Source organism: Diadema antillarum, unplaced genomic scaffold (genome assembly GCF_040938485.1).
Source record: "Diadema antillarum isolate AM-2024a unplaced genomic scaffold, OU_Dant_1.0 scf00000088, whole genome shotgun sequence".
NCBI classification, from domain to species: Eukaryota; Metazoa; Echinodermata; class Echinoidea; order Diadematoida; family Diadematidae; genus Diadema; species Diadema antillarum.
The window spans coordinates 943,576-964,706 of NW_027270977.1; the positions used below are offsets into that span (position 1 = coordinate 943,576).

Here is a 21,131-nt window from a genome sequence, read left to right on the forward strand (position 1 = left end):
AATTTTTCACGAATCGGGAATTCGCAATAATTTTGCGAGTGGTTAGATTTGCACTTGTGGGGCACAGCACTGAATGCAGAAAAGTATACAGGCATGTCACATGTCCAGATGAGAAGTTCAATATTTTTGTGTTTTTAAATTTGCGAATATCATCTGACTCGCGAAAGTCACACAAATATAAACCTCGCGAAATATTTGGCGTATACAGTACTAAAAGGAGGTAGATATACATGTTTATCTCTGAGATGACTTCGGAGAGGGGGGGGGGGGGGGTTCAAACAGGGAAAGGAGAAATTTCTTTGAATACCAGAGGTGGATGAAAAAGGAATAGAAATAAGCATAGACTGCCCATGAGCAGAGATGAAAATGGAAAGACTTGGAATTTTTTATATGAAAGGGGAAGGAAAGAAAGAAAGAAAGAAAGAAAGAAAGTGTGAGAGAGAGAGAGAGAGAGAGAGAGAGAAAGACAGAGAATGCATAGAAAGAGCATGCAACATATTGATATACACGTATTTTCTGTGTTATATAAAGTCAGCACCATTTTTTTTTTTTCAGTCGAAATTTGTACCGTAATGTGCAAGAGAAGGATTACAATAGGAGGTGGACCAAAAGGGAGAGGGAGAGAGAGAAGATAGAAAGGTCTATTTTATCTGTGAGTGAGCCAAATATAGTCCATCCGGGGGAGAAGAGCTTGTCGAAGCGGTAGCACAAATTCTCTGAGAGCTCTCTCCCAGAATCCTTGATGCATTTACACTTTTTTTTTTTCTCTCTTTTTTTTTGAATACCGAGTATATTACATCAAGAGTAAATGAGATTCACTGCGCTGGGTCAGGAAAAAGAGACCAGTGCGTACTTGACAGAGACACAATGCAACCCATAACAGCCAGAGTGATAGTGCAATTTGCAAAGAATGGCATCCTATACATATACAGTCAAACCTGCCTTAGCGGCCACCTCTCTATAGCGGCCACCTGTCTATAGCGGCCACTGAAAAATCCCCCCGAGAGAAAAGCCATGTTAAAGACCCTGTGTATAGCGGCCACCTGTCTAACGCGGCCAGCGGCCACAAATTTTGTTTCCCGCGGTAGATTTTAACCTGTCTATAGCGGCCAAAAACCCGATGGAGCCGTAGCCGAGCTGATAATTCAGCGTGTTTTTCTGCTTTTTAGCCGTGCCAGTCATTTCTGGGCAACATTCAGTGATCGCCACCGTTGCATTCATCACTTATTCAGTCACAATAATGCACTAATTCATGACTGTGCACATGCTACATCTAGTGTACTGTGCAACAATTTCATAAACACCGGCATTGTTCTACGCATGATACACACGTGTGCATACGTACACACATAAATACAACAATGATACATGTACATGTAGGCAATGCACACAAAGTTGGATTACCTGTCTATAGCGGCCACCTGTCTATAACGGCCACTTTTTCCGTATCCCTTGGGTGGCCGCTATAGACAGGTTTGACTGTAAATGAAAATTCACTTCAACAGAGGGTGGGAAGATATCCCTTTGGACATTTTATAATTTCCATACCATATCACTTCTGTATATATACAGCGTATGCTGGCAATATTACCCTCAGTCTGGTGAAATAACCTGACGAAATGAAATGCTTTGACATGAGTACCACTTTTATGAGGGACAACCGGCTCTAGAGTTGACCCTTTTTCTTACCGTAAATAAATTTAAAACATATGCCCTAATACGGAAATCATTAGTTAATCCTTTTTACTTCTTGTACATTGTTATATCTTCTTTCATTTACTTGTGATAATATGTGTTAAGACTTCTGTTGATCACATCCTAAAACTTACTGTAAAATGAGGAATGTTCACGTGCATTTTTATTTCGCAAATTTTGTGAGAGCCAAGATTTACAAAATTAAAATATGATGTGAAAGTTCTTGTCTACACTATACGCATTGAATGTTAGTGGTAACTCAAGAAAATTTCATGCCGCAAAAAAGGCAGTCGGCTCCAATTCGCGAAAATATTGTATTAAACAATATATTTGGTAATTACACTTTCAAGGACAATACACATGTTGTGTATTGTTCACATCATTTCCAAAATTGAAAGTGCTAGCAGAATATCTACATGACCAAACAATAGACTATACGAGCATTTGCTTAAGAATTTAAATAAACTAAAATGAATAAACAAATGAAAGAAAGGAAATGCTTCTTTGAATGTGGAGTGGAGGAAAGATACAGCTGTACATCTGGAATAAATAGACTAAAATAAAGAGATGCATACTAGATAGAGAGAAAGAAACTTACATGGACCAATGCAGACCTCCCAACCTTTATGAATGAAAAAACAGTGGATGATTTGGTTCAAAAAATAGGAAAGAAAGGGCAGTCCCCATTCATAGAGTATGTTAGTAAATTTAACAAGAAAACTTGGGAAGTCCTATTGAAACAAGAAGTGGGAACCGTGAAAATTAAAATTCTTTCCTCCAGTTTCAGAATGGTTGAGAGGTCTGCCAATGGAAAGATACAGTTGGATGGAGTGAAAGAAATTTTAAAGGACAAGTTGACCTTCATTTACATGTGGATTGAGTGAATGCAGCAATTATAGTAGAACACTTCAGTGAAAGTTTGGGGAAAATCGGACAATCCGTTCAAAAGTTACGAATTTTTTGAAGTATCTGCACAGTCACTGCTGGAAGAGAAGACTACAGTACTACAGCGTACGATGTCACATGCGTACAACACTATAAGGAAAATATAAAGAGAATTTCACAAAATCTTACTTTTTGAAAAAAGTGCACATTTCCTCGACTCGTCACTGACATAGTATGTATTACATATGTTAAGGGTAATATTATTACCCCTTACCTTCTGAAAGAGGGAAGTCAAGTGTTCTTTTTTTACGTGAGAAAAGTGAAAATTAATGTAGAATTTTCTTCATATTTTCTTTATATCATTGTACACATGTGACATCACAAGCTGTAGTAGTCTTCTCATCCAGCAGTTACTGAGCAGAAACTTCAAAAATTCATAACTTTTAAACGGATTGTCCGATTTTCCTCAAACTCTTGCCGATGTGTTCTATTAATATTGCTGCATTCTTTCCATCCACATGTCTATGAAGGTGAACTTGTCCTTTAAATACGGAAGACTGACTGAAGGGAAGTTCTAATGGATGGACAGATGGAAAGATACAAAGCAGATTGATTAAAGGAAAGATACAAAGTCGATGGACTGGTATTAAAGAAGATATCAAGTAGATGGATTAAACAAAAAAGTAGATGGACCGACGGAGAGCTACAAAGTAACATGGAACAAAGGAAGATACCATAGTAGATGGACTGAAAGAAAGTAAGACACGAAGGCTACATTCTAACCAGGGCCCCATTTTATCAAAAGATAAAATCGATTTTAAATTTCCTTACTACACAGGCTGCCATAGACTTACTGTTGAAATCAACTATACAATTAATTTTAACTCTTTATAAAACAGGGCCCAGGGAGGATAGAAGGAAAGTTTTCTTCTCATCCCCTTTTCCAACTTTCAGTTTATATCATAGACTATACTGATTATGCTTCAATAGAGAGATATAGGTGTTGGGAACTTTACAATTTAATATGAATATCTTTATAGCCAACTTCAGGCATTGGCACATTTGAAAATTATATCAAATTACTTTCATCTGTACTGCCCCAGTAAAAGCTGATTGGTTTGACCTATTTACTGAGATGAATGAAATACTGATTTCTTGGTAGTCATGAATAGATATTGGCAGCAGGGTGGTACTGTGTACCACACAATACCAACTGGGAAAATAGAATATCAATGATTCTGATGTATTTGGGTCATCAAATTTTCTGTGACAGAAAGACAGATAATTATATGACAATCAACTCTGGCAATTTCAGAAATTGCTCAATCAACTGACCTGTGACTGTGTTTAATACAATATGCAAAAGAGGATTTTCTGATATTGTTACGCTACATTGTAGTCTGATCTAGAAAGGAACAGTTTTTAAAGAAAATGTACCTTGATATGTAATACATTGTATGTGCATGTAGCAGTATCTTAATATTACTTTGCATGGGGATATACGTACACACGGTATGTACGCAATGAAAGGGTTGATGAAAACTTTAATAGTTGCATGGATTTTAGCTTTGATTGCTGTATGTTCATCAGGTTGGGTGAGGCTTTTGTGTTGCTTCAGGCCCCTTGGGCAACTCCCTCCTAATGTGGAGTACTGTAAAACATGATATATATTCGCGGCATGAAATTTTTGCGAATTGGAGCCGACGGCCTTTTTAGCGGCATGAAATTTTCACGAATTGCCACTGGCATTCAATGCATGTTATAGTGTAGACAAGAACTTTCGCGTTCATTTTAATTTCGCGAATTTTGGCGCTCGCGAAATTCGCGAAATTAAAATGCAAACGAACATTCCTCATTTTACAGTATGTGGGCTAGTCCTCAACCCCCTCCCCCAACCCCAGCCAGCCCCAGTGGCAATCAACACTACTTGTTCAAACTATAATTCCCTTCCTCCTGTGATGATTTCTGCTATTTAAAGTTTGGTCAAAATTCATTCCCCCCTTTTTTGTCAAGAAATTATGAATTTGTTTTGGGTGGTGTTTTGACCTAGCCCTAACAGCCCCCGAGGGAAGCATCACCATCATTTGCTCAAACTATGATCTTCTCCCCCATGGATAATTCCTGCTAAGTTTGCTCAAATTTGAGAAGCTTGTTTTCAAAAAGAAGATGACGCACACTGCATGATAGACGCCAGACGCCAGCTAGCAAATGACTGCAATACATACTACATTGTATAGGCCTATAGCTCACTTGAGTCATTTGGCTCAGGTGAGCTTAAAAAGAAATTAAACGAGATCAGCGGGTCTCGTGCTCACCTGAGTAATGCAAGTTCACCTTCTACACATGTTTACAGACTTTTAAATTACAGTGTATAGCAACTTTACTCTATCGCTTCTATTTCTGTAGAAGATTTTTAAAGATTCCATAATTTTGAGGGGTTTGGGTCCCCATGGGGAGCATGATGCCCATTTGAACAAATTGAGATCCTATCCCCCTAGGGATGCTACATCTGTCAAGTTTGGTGAAAATCCGTCATGGGGTTTTCAAGAAGATAAAAAAATGTAAAATTTAGGGTCCAACTTGGACCCCCCCCCCTTCATATCTGCCATGAAACTTGAAACTACAGACATCAATATGTACTTACCCATAGTATTTAAACTTTGATCTAGTTCTGGTTCTAGAGAAGAAGATAACTAGAAATGTCGCTACAGCGACTGGTTATACCCCCGCCAAACAACATTTCATAAGCTTTGGTCAAAACAACATTTCATAAGCTTTGGTCAAAAAACTGAGGAAGTAGTTGAATCCGCAAGATCTTTCCTTGATCTTCTGCCATTAATATGCCGTTACCATGGCAACGTACTTTCGGGTACTGTCAAAAAATGCGTCTTGCACATCTACAACCAAAGGCACACATCTGTACCAAGTTTCATGGAAATTGGGCAAAAACTGAGGAAGTAGTTTGCAACACAAAATTTTCCATCATTTTGGCTCATAATATGTGAGCTGTTACCATGGCAACATACTTTTTGTCACTGTCAAGAAATGTGTCATGCTGACCTATATTCGAAGACAAACATTCAATATGAATTCCATGAGAATTGGAAGAACACTGATGAAGCAGTTTTGCCATGAAGCATTTTGCCCTATATTTTACCAATAACATGCCGTTACCATGGCAACGCACTTTTTGCCACTGCGGAAATATGTGTCTTGCACATTAACATATTCAGATGAACATCTGTACCTAATTTCATAAAAATTGATCAACAAGGAAAAGTAGAAATTACGCGGTGCGTAACATATGTCCCCGCCGGAAGTAGCATTTTGTAACAAAATGTGCAATATAGGTAAAAAATCAAGGTCAAAGGTCAAAGAAGTCAAAGGTCAAAATTCTGTGTAGAAGTTTTGAAGCCCTCACCTAGTGCCATCACATAAAGCAAATGGAATCGAAATTGGGTTAGAAATGGCGAAGGAGTAGCATTTTGTAGCCAATGTACAATATAGGTCAAAAATCAAGGTCAAAGGTCAAAGAAGACAAAGGTCAAAATTCTGTGTACAAGTTTTGAAGCCCTCACCTAGTGCTATCACATAAAGCAAACGGAATCGAAATCGGGTTAGAAATGGCGAAGGAGTAGCATTCTGTAGCAAAATGCACAATATAGGTCAAAAATCAAGGTCAAAGGTCAAAGAAGTCAAAGGTCAAAATTCTGTGTAGAAGTTTTGAAGCCCTCACCTAGTGCCATCATATAAAGCAAACGGAATCGAAATCGGGTTAAAAATGGCGAAGGAGTAGCATTTCGTAGCAAAATGTACAATATAGGTCAAAAATCAAGGTCAAAGGTCAAAGAAGTCAAAGGTCAAAATTCTGTGTAGAAGTTTTGAAGCCCTCACCTAGTGCCATCACATAAAGCAAACGGAATCGAAATCGGGTTAGAAATGGCGGAGTAGCATTTTGTAGCAAAATGTACAATATAGGTCAAAAAATCAAGGTCAAAGGTCAAAGAAGTCAAAGGTCAAAATTCTGTGTAGAAGTTTTGAAGCCCTCACCTAGTGCCATCACATAAAGCAAACGGAATCGAAATCGGGTTAGAAATGGCGAAGGAGTAGCATTTTGTAGCAAAATGTACAATACAGGTCAAAAATCAAGGTCAAAGGTCAAAGAAGTCAAAGGTCAAAATTCTGTGTACAAGTTTTGAAGCCCTCACCTAGTGCCATCACATAAAGCAAACGGAATCGAAATCGGGTTAGAAATGGCGAAGGAGTAGCATTTTGTAGCAAAATGTACAATATAGGTCAAAGGTCAAGGTCAAAGGTCACTACTGAAATTCTGTGTAGAAGTTTCAAAGCTCCCATGTAGTGCTATCATATAAAGCAAACAGAATCAAAATTGGCTCATAAATGACAGAGAAGTAGCAAATTGAAGATTTTGATCACACACGGACGCACACACGGACACACGGACACACGGACGGACGGACACACGGACACACACACGTACGGAGCCTGTTTCATAGTCCCCTGCTCGAACTCGTTCGGCGGGGACAAAAAACTGTGGGAGGAGTTCGCGACGCAAGATTTGTACCCATTTTTGCCCATAATATGCCGTTACCATGGCAACGTACTTTTGGGTACTGTCAAAAAATACGTCTTGCACATCTACAACCCAAGGCACACATCTGTGCCAAGTTTTATGGGAATCGGTTGAAAACTGAGGAAGTAGTTCGCGACGCAAGATTTGCAACGGACCGACCGCCCGACCGACCGCCCGCCCGACCGACCGCCCGACCGACCGTCCGCCCGACCGTCCGCTGATTCCTATATACCCCCTTCAAACTTCGTTTGGCGGGGGTATAAATATTCCTCAATGTGGGCGGGGGGGGGGGGGGGGCATGGTGCCCACTTGACCAAATCAAGATCCTATCTCCCTCGGAGGGATACTAAAAGTTGTACCTGTCAAGTTTGGTGAAAATCCGTCTGGGGTTTTTAAGAAGAAGATGAAAATGTAAAAAGCAAATTAAAATAGCAATAGTTACAAAGGCGCTCACTCTGCTATGTTGACAGTACTGACAGTTGTGAGTAGAAAGCTAGAGAGCCGAGCGCACATTGGTGCAAGGGCCTTTTGAGAGCTGTGATTGTGATTATTAATATTATTCATGATATGGACAGACTGTATGCACCACTCCTACTGAATAATTCACTTAGTCACTTTGACTAATGAAATTACTTGGTGTGACCATTGACCCTGAGTGCAAAATATGTACATGTATGAATGAAAGAGCTTCTTCAGATGGCACTCTGTTGACTGGTTGTGGTTTTTGTTTTGTCACAAATGTACACACTAGTAGTTATGTACACGTACATGTATGATGTACTGTATGCCTGGCTGTTTTAATGTGTATGTACACAGGTGGACCAGATTAATGGAGAACATTCTATGTGGTATAGATATAGTACATACAGGCTGACCAGATCAGTGGAGAATTTTCTAGGTGGTATACAATGTAACTACACAGTACATGCATGTAAGAGGAAATACATTATAACTCACTCAATCTAGAATGATTTCACCCTTTCCAGAATTTTCTGGGAAGTGCTTACATATTTGGCTGAGTGAGGCACTGTCCCTGTAGCCCAATGTGATTGGTAGTTATTCTTGGTAATGATGTTTTGTACATAGTTAGGCAGTGAGTCATCCAGGTTTCCTGGAACTTGGACTGGCTAGTAGGTTGGAGAGAGTTATAGAATGTGCTAGAAGGGGGTGAATGGATAGTATATAAGCCAGAGGAATTCTGCAGTAGGCAGAGTACCCAACACCTCTGCTCTGAGAGTTACGTCACTTCTGGCTCTGAAGCGACTTGTTATAGTCAGTCCTGTGTTACCTGCTGACCTGTTATGTTTGTGAAGATACTTGGCCTGGGAGACATTTTGCCTGCAGATGATTAATTTGCCTTCATTGGGGATAGACACCATTTTTGTGTCAACGGACATTACTACGGAAAAGCTGTGACGGGCTGGATTCCTAGCTGGACAATATTAAGTGAATCATTATTCAACGCATCAACTGGACGTGGTCGTCACATCGTTTGGAATCTGCACGTTTCGCCGTGGACATATATCGTGGATTTTACCCCGGATCTATACCGTGGACTATCGTAACCTGCGCCTCTGGAGTTACGTCGGAGGAATCATTCATCAGTGCGTCAAGGATCATTCGTCTGTGCATCGAACATCGTATTTGGACACTTTCAAAGGATTATTTAATACGTGTAAGTGATTCCACTACCGATTTATAACTGTTTCTTTTGATCATTGTTGTACTGATGTGATGCTGATTACCAGTCTGTACCCACAATATCACTGTTAATAAACCGCCTGAACATCAGTTGATTGTTTCTTTTGTGCGATCATTCTCAGAGTGATTTTGGTCGTAACAGTTTAATCCAATGCCGTAGGCAAGTTTGGTAATAATTTAAATTCAGTAGTGTAGAAATTTGGACGTACAGTTATCTCTGGCCGGTGGCTTGACTAGTTTTGCGTAACGACCTTCTCCTTACTCCACTTGCGCTCACTGTAGCGGGACAACCTTTGACAAAGGCTGACAGGGATCTTGCCCTAATTACCATCAGGGCAAGTCTATGGAAGTGTTTGGTATTACAGGGCTGCCAACTCTGGAAACTAGTTGAGAGTGAGACTCCCATAGGCCAATGCTATAATTTAGGAGTCAAAATGGGTGAGATCAATAGAATCAAAAAATGTGTGAGTCTCACGCTCAATGCGTGAGTCTCACGCTCAATGCGTGAGAGTTGGCAGCCTTGTATTACCGGTAACCCAGCAAACTGTGCAATCAGTTGTTGCTACATATTTGTAAGTCTGACAAGGCTAATACTACAACAGATGGTTCCTTGCTTTGAAAAATGTGCACAGAATGATTATGCACTGACTGAACCCCCCCCCCCACAAAAAAAAAAAAAACCAGCCCTTTTTACAGCACTTCCGGTTTTCAATCAATTACACAATAGATTTGACATGCACTATGAGGGCAGTGTAACATACATGTACACCTGTGTACAATGCAGCAAATGGGGGAAGTCCCCAAGTCAGACAAACTCTGAGGATTACGTAATTATCAACACACTGTATAAGTTTGGAAGTCAGCTTTTAAAACTCATGCGCAGACATCTCAAAGTACACACTGGTCACATGACCATAATCTCTTTTGATCGCTGCAAGTATACAATTGTACCTTACTCTCAAGAAGGTGTACAATAAGTTTGTATTCACAGTCACAGTGAAATACGCACTGTATTTTGCAATGTGAATGCAAATACAACCATAAAATAAAGGCAACTCCTGTTTTTATCAAAGTCCTCGGGACGGGCGGTTTTCTGTTGATGTATTGAAATTTCATCAAACCTAAATAGCAAACCCTAATTTCAGGATATGAATCTTACTTCATCGTAACAAAAATTCTGCTGTAACCATGTTTGTTGTTTCAACAGGAGTGCACTGTACAGTACCAGAGGGTGTTAATTCACACTTCGAATGAAATAAATGCTCATGAGATTTGAATGTGAATTATGTCATGAAAGAGCAATTACAGCATCTTGTTGTTCTCACGTGACCAGCAAATCTGATGACAAATTTCTTGTGATGATATGTGCGTGAACGATGCTTTATACCAGAAATATCATGGCATTACATAAATGAGTTTAAATTACCACAGTATCTGTTACGTACTGTAAAACACGATATATTCGCGGCATGAAAATTTCGCGAATTGGAGCCGACAGCCTTTCTCGCAGCACGACATTTTCACGAATTGCCACTGGCATCCAATGCATATTGTGTAGGGAAAAACTTTCACGTGTATTTTAATTTCGCGAATGTTGGCGCTCGCGAAATTCGTGATATTAAAATGCATGTTAACATTTCTCGTTTTACAGTACCCTGGTATTTTTGCCAATAAAAACGATGTCCAAAAATTACTGTCATGGTATTTACAACGTAATACTCCTACCTTAATTTTAATGCGAATGCACCTTCTGTCTATAGATACTACAGTTGTAGATACAGAAATGCCAAACTAAGTCTTTTTTTTGTTGTTGTGAAAGTCTCATTTGACATTTCATATTCTATTCCATTGCCACCAATTACTGCATCGCTTCATTTCATGCTCATAAATACTAGATGAGCTTTCAGACAAGACTAGGTCTGTACAACAAACACCTCCCCACATCTTTATTCACACTCTCATCTTCATTTTGATAGCCTCACCTGGTTGCCGCGGCAGCGAGACCTCACATCTTAGCGGTGCTTTTGGCGGTACCTTGATGTACGTCTGCAAGTTGTAGAATCTGCACGAGAGACACAACCAGAGACAAGAAAGGTCAAAAGTGAAAATGGTATTAACAGTGAATGCACTTAGTGATTCTGGATCTTGAATGCGCTTGTGGAGTAAAATCAACATTTATCATCTTGCATTTTCTACTCTGGCTGGCAGAAAAATCTTTTACAATAATTCCCATTTTAGAAATGGTCTCACAGGGAAGAAATGCATTTCTTTTCATCACAATTCTCTCGAGTTGAAATGAATGAAGGAGCTACAGTCTGCAAAAACCACTGAACACAAAAATGATTGCTGAAATATTTTTACCAAAAGAGACAGAAATGATGCATGAGTTGTAAGGCAACGATGCTATTACATGTATAACCTGATCTGTAAAAACACACTGTGACACATACATTGTAGGCCTATATATGGAAAGTGATTGCAAAGTTTGATTATTGCTTTGAAAAAACAAAATGATATTATACAAAACTTTATATTCCCTGTACTGTACTTTTATTCAAACGTGATTTGCTATTAGAGTGGACTTTCTCTTGTATAGGAATAATTTGATTACCATCGGCACATAAATGTACCGGTACGACGTCAAAGCTGAATTAGGCACAAATTATTCCAACTGATGTAATAGCCTGGAATTTACTCTCAGCAATCTCAGTCATGCCGGTTAGGTGGCCTAGAATTTTAATTAGTCTAACAGATTTTATCTTATAAATGCTTTCACGTCAGTTGTATGTGTACCAGTACTTGCTCAGTGCATAATACCCCTGGGTCTGATCCAAAAATCAAGGGAGCGTGACGGGACGGAAATTGAATGGGTTTTTTATTTAAAACAAAAAAAGTTTAAGTGTTAGCAGCCATTTATTACTACAAATGTGTTAAGCTTACATGAAGACATCACACTGCACGATGGACAAGATCAGCATCTGTTTTGTTTCCATGGCAACAACAAATTTTAGTAGCGCGACGGGACGGACAGAAAAAATCACTGGTTTTTGTGAAGAAAATTCAAAGGAGAATTAATTCAAAGTTCATGAGCAATACAGACCATGTCATGTGGTGTTTGTTTGTCAATGTTCCAAACTTTACTTGCACAAATAGAGAAACATCTAGATCTAATAGATTTTATTTTTCAGTAATTTTCTCAAAAGCTGTTGAAGTCCGTCCCGTCGCGCGACGGGACGGACAAAAATGAACTATGTACAAAACGAATGGGAAATTCTAGAGAATCAGCTAATTTTCATCAAAATGTATCTAAACTTTGGAAAACACAGTTTTATAACATCCTAGTGTAGATTAAGCACACCAAGATTCAAACTACTAATGAGTGCTGAAAAATTTGATCAACAATTATTATAAGGCCAAAAATTCTCATTTTACAAGAATTCTTACACTTTTGGTACGGAAATCCTTGATTTTCTTTCTGGAGGAAAATTACTTTTAATGAATGATAATGTTGCAATGGCATTTCATTTGCCCAAAGATTGAATCTTTCCACCAAGATTTGATTACCAATGCAAAGGCTGTCTTTAATGACGATCTTGGCAACTGTGGATACTCTTCTTATTCTCTGCCATTTTTTGTTTCCAATTTCCAGCGAGAAAAACGAAAATGTGCCTCTGAGTCTGATCCAAAAAATCAAGGGACAGCGATGAGATGGAATTTAAGAGAATTTTTTTGCTCACAAAAAAAAAAAAAATGTTAGCATGATAGCAGCCATATGTATCAAGCTTACGTGAATGCATGAAAGTGCACTATAAACAAGGCAGACATTTGTTTTGTTTACATGGAAACAAATTTTACTGGCGTGATGGGACAGAATTGAAAAAATCACTGTTTTTTTAAAACAAAATTCAAAGGAGAATTGTATCAACGTTGATGAGCAAGACTTGCCATGCTATGTGGCATTGTTTGCTACCATTCCATACATTACTTCAATAAAAGAGCATTATAGTTTTTAAGTAATTTCCTCGAAAGGTGTTGAATTCCATCCTATAGAGCAACGGGACAAAACTATATGCCCTATGTACAAAACGAATGGGAAATTTTCAACACTGACTAATTTTCATCAAAATGCGTTCAAGCCTGTGGTTAACACAGTTTTACATGTATAACATTTTAGTGTAGAGTACCAAGATTTAAACTACTGAGAAATGATGGAAAACTTCAGTAACATTTATCACTATTATAGTTAAAGATTTTCATTACACAAAAATCCTTGCACTTATGGTATAGTGATCCTTGATTATATTTTTCCCAGGATCATACAGTATTTATTATCATTTTTTTTTCATGAGAGAAAATGAGACTCATTACGTTGCACGTCATTTGCACAAGCTTTGATTCTACCTCCACGATTTGACTGACTGTGCTATAAAGTCTATACAAGTTTTCAGCAGCAACAACGCCACTCAGAGTAGTGGCATATCATTTTGGGGAAGTAATTTTGTGATAATCTTAGTATCCAGATGCTGTGTTTTTTTTTTCAATTTCCATCCACAAGGGGTTGAGCATCATGATTAGGATCACAGTTTTTGACAACCATGCTGTAGTTTTTCAGTTTTAAAACTTCACCTCTTTTTTGAGTTGCAGTAATATTGTTGACATTTCTTTTGTTTATATAAATTGCATTTTTAAACTTGTATGCCAGAAGTGTCTAAGAATTGAAACAGGTTTATGTATTTTTAGATGAAGAATTTTGAATTGTCAATTCCCCATGTGCATCCCAACATGGGGATGCTCAAAATCAGTGTTTCAGTATTGAAATTCAAACAACTGTCTAAGAATGCTTTTTTCCCCCATTTTTCTCATAAACTTTTTGTGGCAATTTTTCTTCCCTATTTCTCAGACAGGGTAGGAATCTGCATGTTGATAAATATCAATCTCAATTTAAAAAAAGAATACAGTTCGAACACATGGACAAGAGAATCAGGTTTATCTAATGCAGTATTGACTACCAGAGTAGACTGTGCATTTGTAATTTACAATTAATTTTTTTTTTAATAAGATGTCTAATTGGGAATTGCCTTGCTAAAAATAAGTTGGTGAATTACATCATGGACAAACTGAAACAAAAAGTAAGCATAGATCTTAGTACAGCTGTACATTACTCCAAACAGTAAAAGGCTATTCATGTACATGTAAAATGAATGCAACTACAAATCAGCAGAACATCAAACTTTAAGGGAGAGTACAGTATTGGTTGAGCTTTTACATTGATACCTTCTTTTCTTTTTTTCAAGATACTAAGAAACCACTATATGAAATAATACAGAGCATACAATTCTAAGAGGAATTTAAAGTTTATTAAACGAAAATCAGTTTTGAAATGGCTGACATATCTCAAACAAAGTAAAACAAATAGTATCCATTGCCGAAAAAGGTGGAACCCACCTGGCTTTGTTTTACTTTGTTTTGCATATATCAGCCATTTCAAAACCAATTTTCATCAAATAAACTTTAAATCCCTCCAAGAGTTACATGCTGTTTTATATTTCATAAAAGGTTTCTCATTACCTCACAAAAATAGATGAAAACGATGTCCCATCTTGACCAAAACTATACCATCTCTTTAACTTCAATCAACCTCACTAGTCAATCAGATCATGGGATGGGGGTAGAGATACATATAATAATTTAAGAACTGAAGGGAAGATGAAGGATCCATAAAACCCCTTGACCACATACAATGGTTACTCTTTTCACAAGTTTGCCAATTACATTGTAGTCTTTTTATTCTGTTCAAGTTAGGGACACTCTTTTACTAGCCCATTGTGGTAAAAAAATTCCGTCCCGTCGCACCTACCATTGTTTACATGTGCAGTCCGTCCCGTCGCGCCTACCATTATGTACAGTCCGTCCCGTCACGCGACGGGACGGACATTATGTTGGACAATTATAATTTTCTTATGAATAGAGAATTATTTAATTTAGTGTCATGGATATAGAGCCTCACTAATTCATTGATACATTATGGAATATGAGTGACCAAACTCAAGTCTATCATACAGAAAAAATAATAATTTTGTGTCAAAGTACTGAAAAACATGTTTTTTTCAAGAAAAAATGAAGATTTTGACCCAAAATTCAACTATAATGAGAAAAATGAATACCAGATATGAATTGCTCCTAGGAAGGGTACTCTATGATAAGAATTGATGTTTCCCCTACTTTTGTAGTTTTTGTGCAAATTACTTAAAAACGTAAAGTCCGTCCCGTCGCGCAAAGAGGGCGCTTTTCACGTTTTATCGGTAATTTACGGAAAAGTCTGACGTCAAATATATTAGACACGTACTTTTCTGAAAACTGCAGATTCTCAGCTTTTATATGATATATAACATGAAATACAAGTATCAATATGAAAATTTAGTCCAAGTGAACACTATTTTTGGATCAGACCCCCCCTGTACTTTATCACACTCGACCAGGCATGTGTGACACACACAGGATATTTTGTGGACGCATTTGAAGTGTATGCACAAACACATGCATATCACATTTGTACACATTTACACATAAAACAGGAACACAGACAACCACACACACACACACACACACACACACACATTTGGATTTGCTTCACTATGTACATTGTACACAATAATTATACACTTGTGTGGCGGACTAAAGAAGGTCAAGTTCCATACTGTATGTTCTTGATATAATCAAATAGGTCAGAGTATTAATACCCTGGTATCAGAGTGGATATTACATTTGGGAAACTAGTTTGGAGAAACATTGTGAAGCTAAGCTTTAATCCTATAAAAGCATACGGCTTTCAAGAATGTAGTTTACTGAGATTAAGATGCTTACTTTCATAAGCCGTCTATAGTTCAAGGTCAAGCTCATCAAACTGGAAATGCAGAATCGGTCTGATGAATCATATGATGGAAATGCAATATTTGCATCAATCATTTTAGCATATTACCCTGCTCTCATTAAAGTATGGAACCTTCCATGGCGATATGGCTGTAGCATCTGAGATGTTACCTCAAGGCCAATTGCTACCAATATGCAGGTGGCTACATTGTACATAGAGTGGATTGAAACATATTGAATTTTTTGAGATTTAATACTCATTCCAAAAAGGCATCCTTAATTCTCTCACAGGAGAATTCATCTCGAGTACAAGTCTTTTAAATCAGATAAAAGTAAAAGTGCAGCAATAGATCTACAGTTTGAGCAAATAAATTCATAAGACTATTATGATGTAAGGAGTCAACTATGGTACAGTGTATCTCAAAGAAACTATAAAAGCATCCTGTTGAAAACAAAACTTGTACTGTTTTTCGTAAAGATTACTTCAATATCCAATTTATTTTGTAGGCATTTAGCAGCAGCAAAATAAAGCGACGTTTTGAATTTTGAGAACAAACTGGATCAAATTCTAAGTGGTGTGCGCATTTAAAATTAAAGCAATGACAAAAAGTCCTTGAATAATTCAAAGGTCTTTAATAGGATAAAGGCATTAAACTTTTTTAGAAGTTGTACAACCTAAGTACTGTACATGTATGTAAGACCCTGAGCTCTAAAACAGCAAAATTGTGCACATCAGTCCGGCTACTACAATGCATATTTATGAAATGAAATGAAAGGACTGAAATTGTTGTATTTTGCACTGAAAATGTACAGATAATCGAGAGCCAATCCATGTCTGGATAACAGAGTGATCCAGAAAAGAGATGGCCTGATAACCAAGGTCGGAATGTATACATGCAAGTGTTTGGAGAAACTTTCCCTTTAAAGGAGCACACTAGCTCCTGCAAACTGGGAATGACACTGGGCAGGGTAATACGATCCCTGAGTCATGCCCAGAATATATTTGCTTCTTTGGGGGATGGGATGGGAGGGGAGGGGAATTGGGGTGTCCCATCACATGAAATCATATGGTGTCTTAAATGCCACGCACTACTGGGGCCACATCAACAGATACAGTCATAGAACAACAGTACGACTTTGATACACCATGTGTATGGGATATCATATGCGACACACAAGCTGGTGCGTGTATGGGCTGAATGAGTCACTGGGTATCACTGATAATGCTGTATAGCCCCCTCCCCACCCCCAACCCTGAATTCTTTTCACGTCCAAGGTTCGTCCACTCCATCTACATAGAACCCATTCTAGACAGATCAACAGTATGATCAGGCTGCTGGTTTATATCATAAATTTGCTTTGCCTATGATGGAACCACTGGGAGGAATGCCGTCCAAACATACATCTAGTAGCAGTTGCAGCCCTCATTGGAACTTGAAACCATACATACAAATGTACAAATGTACAATGTAATTTAGTCTTAAATTGTGGACTAAATGTAGCCAAACTTGTATACATATGTACATTGTATATGAAGTGGTGAACAAATAAACATGAGCTACTACATTGTAATTGTAAACAGACAATCAAAGATTATGATACGAATGTCTAAATGCTTGGAATACTGATACACAGTAAAGATGAAGTGATGCCCGTTGTCAAAACCGTACATTTGTACAGTACATGCTACTTCATTGCGAGTAAATATCTAGAGCACAAAAATAGTTTGTAAGATGACAAATGACTACCGTGGCAGTCCACAGATAATGACCTTGAAAAATACAATTTATCCTATCAGGGGTATCTTGCTACTTGTATGCCTGGATTGACAGTCTCAGCCAATTTTCAATAGTCCATTTGATGCAACGGACCAAAATATGATTTCTTTGAATATGCCTGTAAAGGCATCAACTTCCCTTTCTACAGTGAAGGATGAGCATACAATGTGCATTTATATCAGGGATGCCAACTTTAACACCAATGCAGTATTTTGTAGGCCTGAAAAGGCATGTTTGGTGGAAAACCAGAGATTTTACCATTCCAGAATTAAACATGCATAGTAATACAATTTTGGGAAAATGGTACTCCCAACTAAACCTGCAGTATTTTTGGCACCCCCTCCCCCCAAACCAGTACAAAATGCTGCAAAAAGAAAAGTAACATTTATCAAAGCATCTCTGCATGTTGTAAATGATATAAAAAATCAGTTGGTCAAACCTGCAAACAGTGACCACTCAAGGGAAACAAAATGCACTTTGTGTAAAGTGGAAAAAGGCACTGTACATGAATATTACTGAACTTGTTTTATTATCAATGTGACCTTTAACAGTGGCGGATCCAGAGGGGGTGCACTGGGGGCGCGCGCCCCCTCTTTATTTTTTATTAAGCAAAAGAAAGAAAAGGCAAAAATGGGGGCGTGTGCACCCCACGCCCCCTTTTAATTTTGTAAAGGCGCCTCCCCTTTACAGAATACCTGGATCCACCCCTATTTAAGGACATGTGACCACTTGAACAGTTGATAGTTTCTGTAATCTAATTCCATCAAGTCATAAAATACACACCACATGCACATAATCCCATTCAAACATTGGGTACAGCAGAAGGTTAGAATTTTACTATGCAAAGCTACAGAAGTTGTAATTGTTGTGCTCAGAAATGAATGAGCGCAGAAAAGTCCCCTGTTGTTAGTTTCTTTTACTCTCAGGAAACAAATTGGTTATCCCCCCCAAAAAATAAAAAAATAAAAAAATAAAAAAAGACAAGCTGTTGTGTGAGACATAGAAAGTATAGTGCACATGTATGTAGCTTTTGAATAAGCATACAAACAGAATTTTAGCTCACCCTGAAGTTTGTAACTGTTGTACAATCACAGCAAATTATTGTCCACCTACAAGTAAGTATTGTATTAGAACTGCATGATACACGTACACTGTAAATCAAAGTGGCTACAACAGGCAAAGGGTCACTACAACTGTATCTGGGGATTAAAGTATATTCACAGTAGACTAAAGAAGAAAACAGAAATACAAAAACTCCCACCATTCCATACATATCTACAAAACACACAAAGAGATACATGTACAATTTTGTACATCCTGTAGAACTACAGTGTACCCATACTACAATGTGTATGCCAGCAGCAGTCTTTTTTTTCTCTCCCTCTCTCTCAAAAGGATAAACTGATGCACTTTTTCAATACCAGATTTGATGAATTTTCTGCATGTATTCAAATAGTTGTAAGTTTTGTTGGTTTGTCGATGTCGATTTGTTGATGTCACTGAAATGCTCTGATTTTTATGAGTGGCTTTAAAAGTTGAATGCAAAAGTACTTCCTGGAACTGTGTATTTACACTGTACTGCCTAATAGGCTGGACAGAATGGTCTGTTTCAGATGCCTAATGATGCTGATCAAATGGAGAACATGGTGGCAACTGTCAATGCCTACATGTGTACTTTGACAGGTAATGCTCATTACACAGGGGAATAATGAATACACTGCAATTGCAGCAGTGTAATCATAATTATTAAAGGTTCATTGTTCTGTGTGATAGTGAACACAGCATGCACAATACAATTTGTACACGTTGAGTACTGCTGTATGATATGTATGTACAATGTATGTAATCATGGTGAGCAAACATATTACTGAAGGTCGAATTTTTCTGTGCCATCATGAGAAAAGTATCTGCAAAAGAGGCTGAAGTTCAATTAATCATTCAACTTGATCAAAGACATTTCAGCTGACAGAAATCCATGTTTAAAAAGATACAACTTAAAAATTGTTAACTTTGCTCACTGAGCTACTGTACATCCTATAGATGTATGTGAAGTGTTCAAATCTTCAGATCAGAAGTTTGTCATTTATGCTGTCAATATACACTGTAGTATGATGTTATGAACAACTTGTACACTGTATCACTGTGCTCATAAATGCCGAACTGAATGATTTAAAAAATAAGGGCCTGCCCAGTGGGATGTACATTCCAGCACTACTGTTTATGAGCAATACTGAAGATGTATTGTACATTTCTTACATCTGGGCATCAAAACATTTAGGGCTTTTTTGATACATTTAATATCAGCATCAATTTTCAACAACAATTTGACATAGCTTCAAATAAAGGAAACTTAGGTAGCAGGTACGACCAAACTTCAGTTTGTTTACATACAATGTATGTACAGTATTTAGAACTTTTTTCTTTTCTACTGGCTACAGCGCCAAACAATTACAGCAATAAAGAAAGGTGAACTCTAAACTGAACACAAAGTACATTGTAGTTTTGTACAATCTGTATGCACTGCAGTTTCCTCTACCAAGAAGTCTTTAATACTGAAATGAATTTCAGAAAAAAAAGGCTGTCCCTTAGGATCACCTCTTCAACAAATAAGTTGCTTCCCCCCTAAAATCTCTCCTTCTCCCCACCACAACAGAATATTTCGGTCGTTTCAGGGTTACCGTGGCAATAGAGGAAATCCAATTCCCACTCAGTGGGTAGCATATATCCAAATCAATCTACAGAGCAATCAATCATTCTATCCATCCTTCTATCTATGTGGATCCATCTACATTGTACACTGTATTTCATCTCACAGTCTACTACAAACATATAGACAACATATCAGCAGGATATACAGTACAATTTGTCCCTGGTACACATTGATTTCTTACTCAAATGTAGTTCTAGAGGACTTCACACCTCAAATCTGATAGAATACATTATATGGCTAATTTATCATTTGACTTTTTTTTTTTTGTCTTTTTTTTTTCTCCAGGAGCAAGAACTTAACACTTTGTTAGCATCTGGAATTCATCTACAGTGTAGTGCCGGACACCATACAGGTTTGTACTTTTATAACAGCTGTACATTTTTAATTACATGTGATGGTACTCAGTACCAAGGTTATGTATCACACTTCGTGACTTTCACTGTGTAGTGTTGCATATGGGTGTCTTCAATTACAATTGTAACTTAAAGGAGACCTCCAGATGACTTTTAGATTTTTTAACTTGAATATGGGTCTACACACTGTACACATTGGTTATCCCTGGCATGTACTTTGTAAAGACATTCAGAATTTTAAAGGGCTCGGGATGACGAATAAGAATGTTTTCCAAATTGATAACAAATCACAATGAACGAGGATGATGACATGCAGCAGCTTTACAAATTACATAAAAAATGCATAACTGGGTGCTCAAGGAAGCAGAACAAAAGGAGAAAGCATGCATACCGTACAAACTCTAAACAATGTTCCAACTTGTTAAAGCAAGTAGAATTTCTACTTGTAGAAAATCTCGTAGTGGGTTACAGTGAGCACTACAATACAGTACGGTACTGTGAGCCTTTCAAGTGTACACAAATGCGTACAATATTTTATGTCACCA

General features: G+C 37.8%; 1 protein-coding gene across 1 annotated transcript in view; it reads right to left on the reverse strand.

Annotated features, from left to right (window-relative positions):
• LOC139718102 (protein FAM135A-like) overlaps positions 1-21,131 on the reverse strand; it is a 60,066-nt gene that overhangs the window by 32,643 nt on the left and 6,292 nt on the right. Inside the window, exon 3 of the mRNA XM_071629593.1 lies at positions 10,858-10,937. Within this exon, the coding sequence (XP_071485694.1) occupies positions 10,858-10,937 (80 nt within the window). The remainder of the gene's footprint in view (positions 1-10,857; positions 10,938-21,131) is intronic.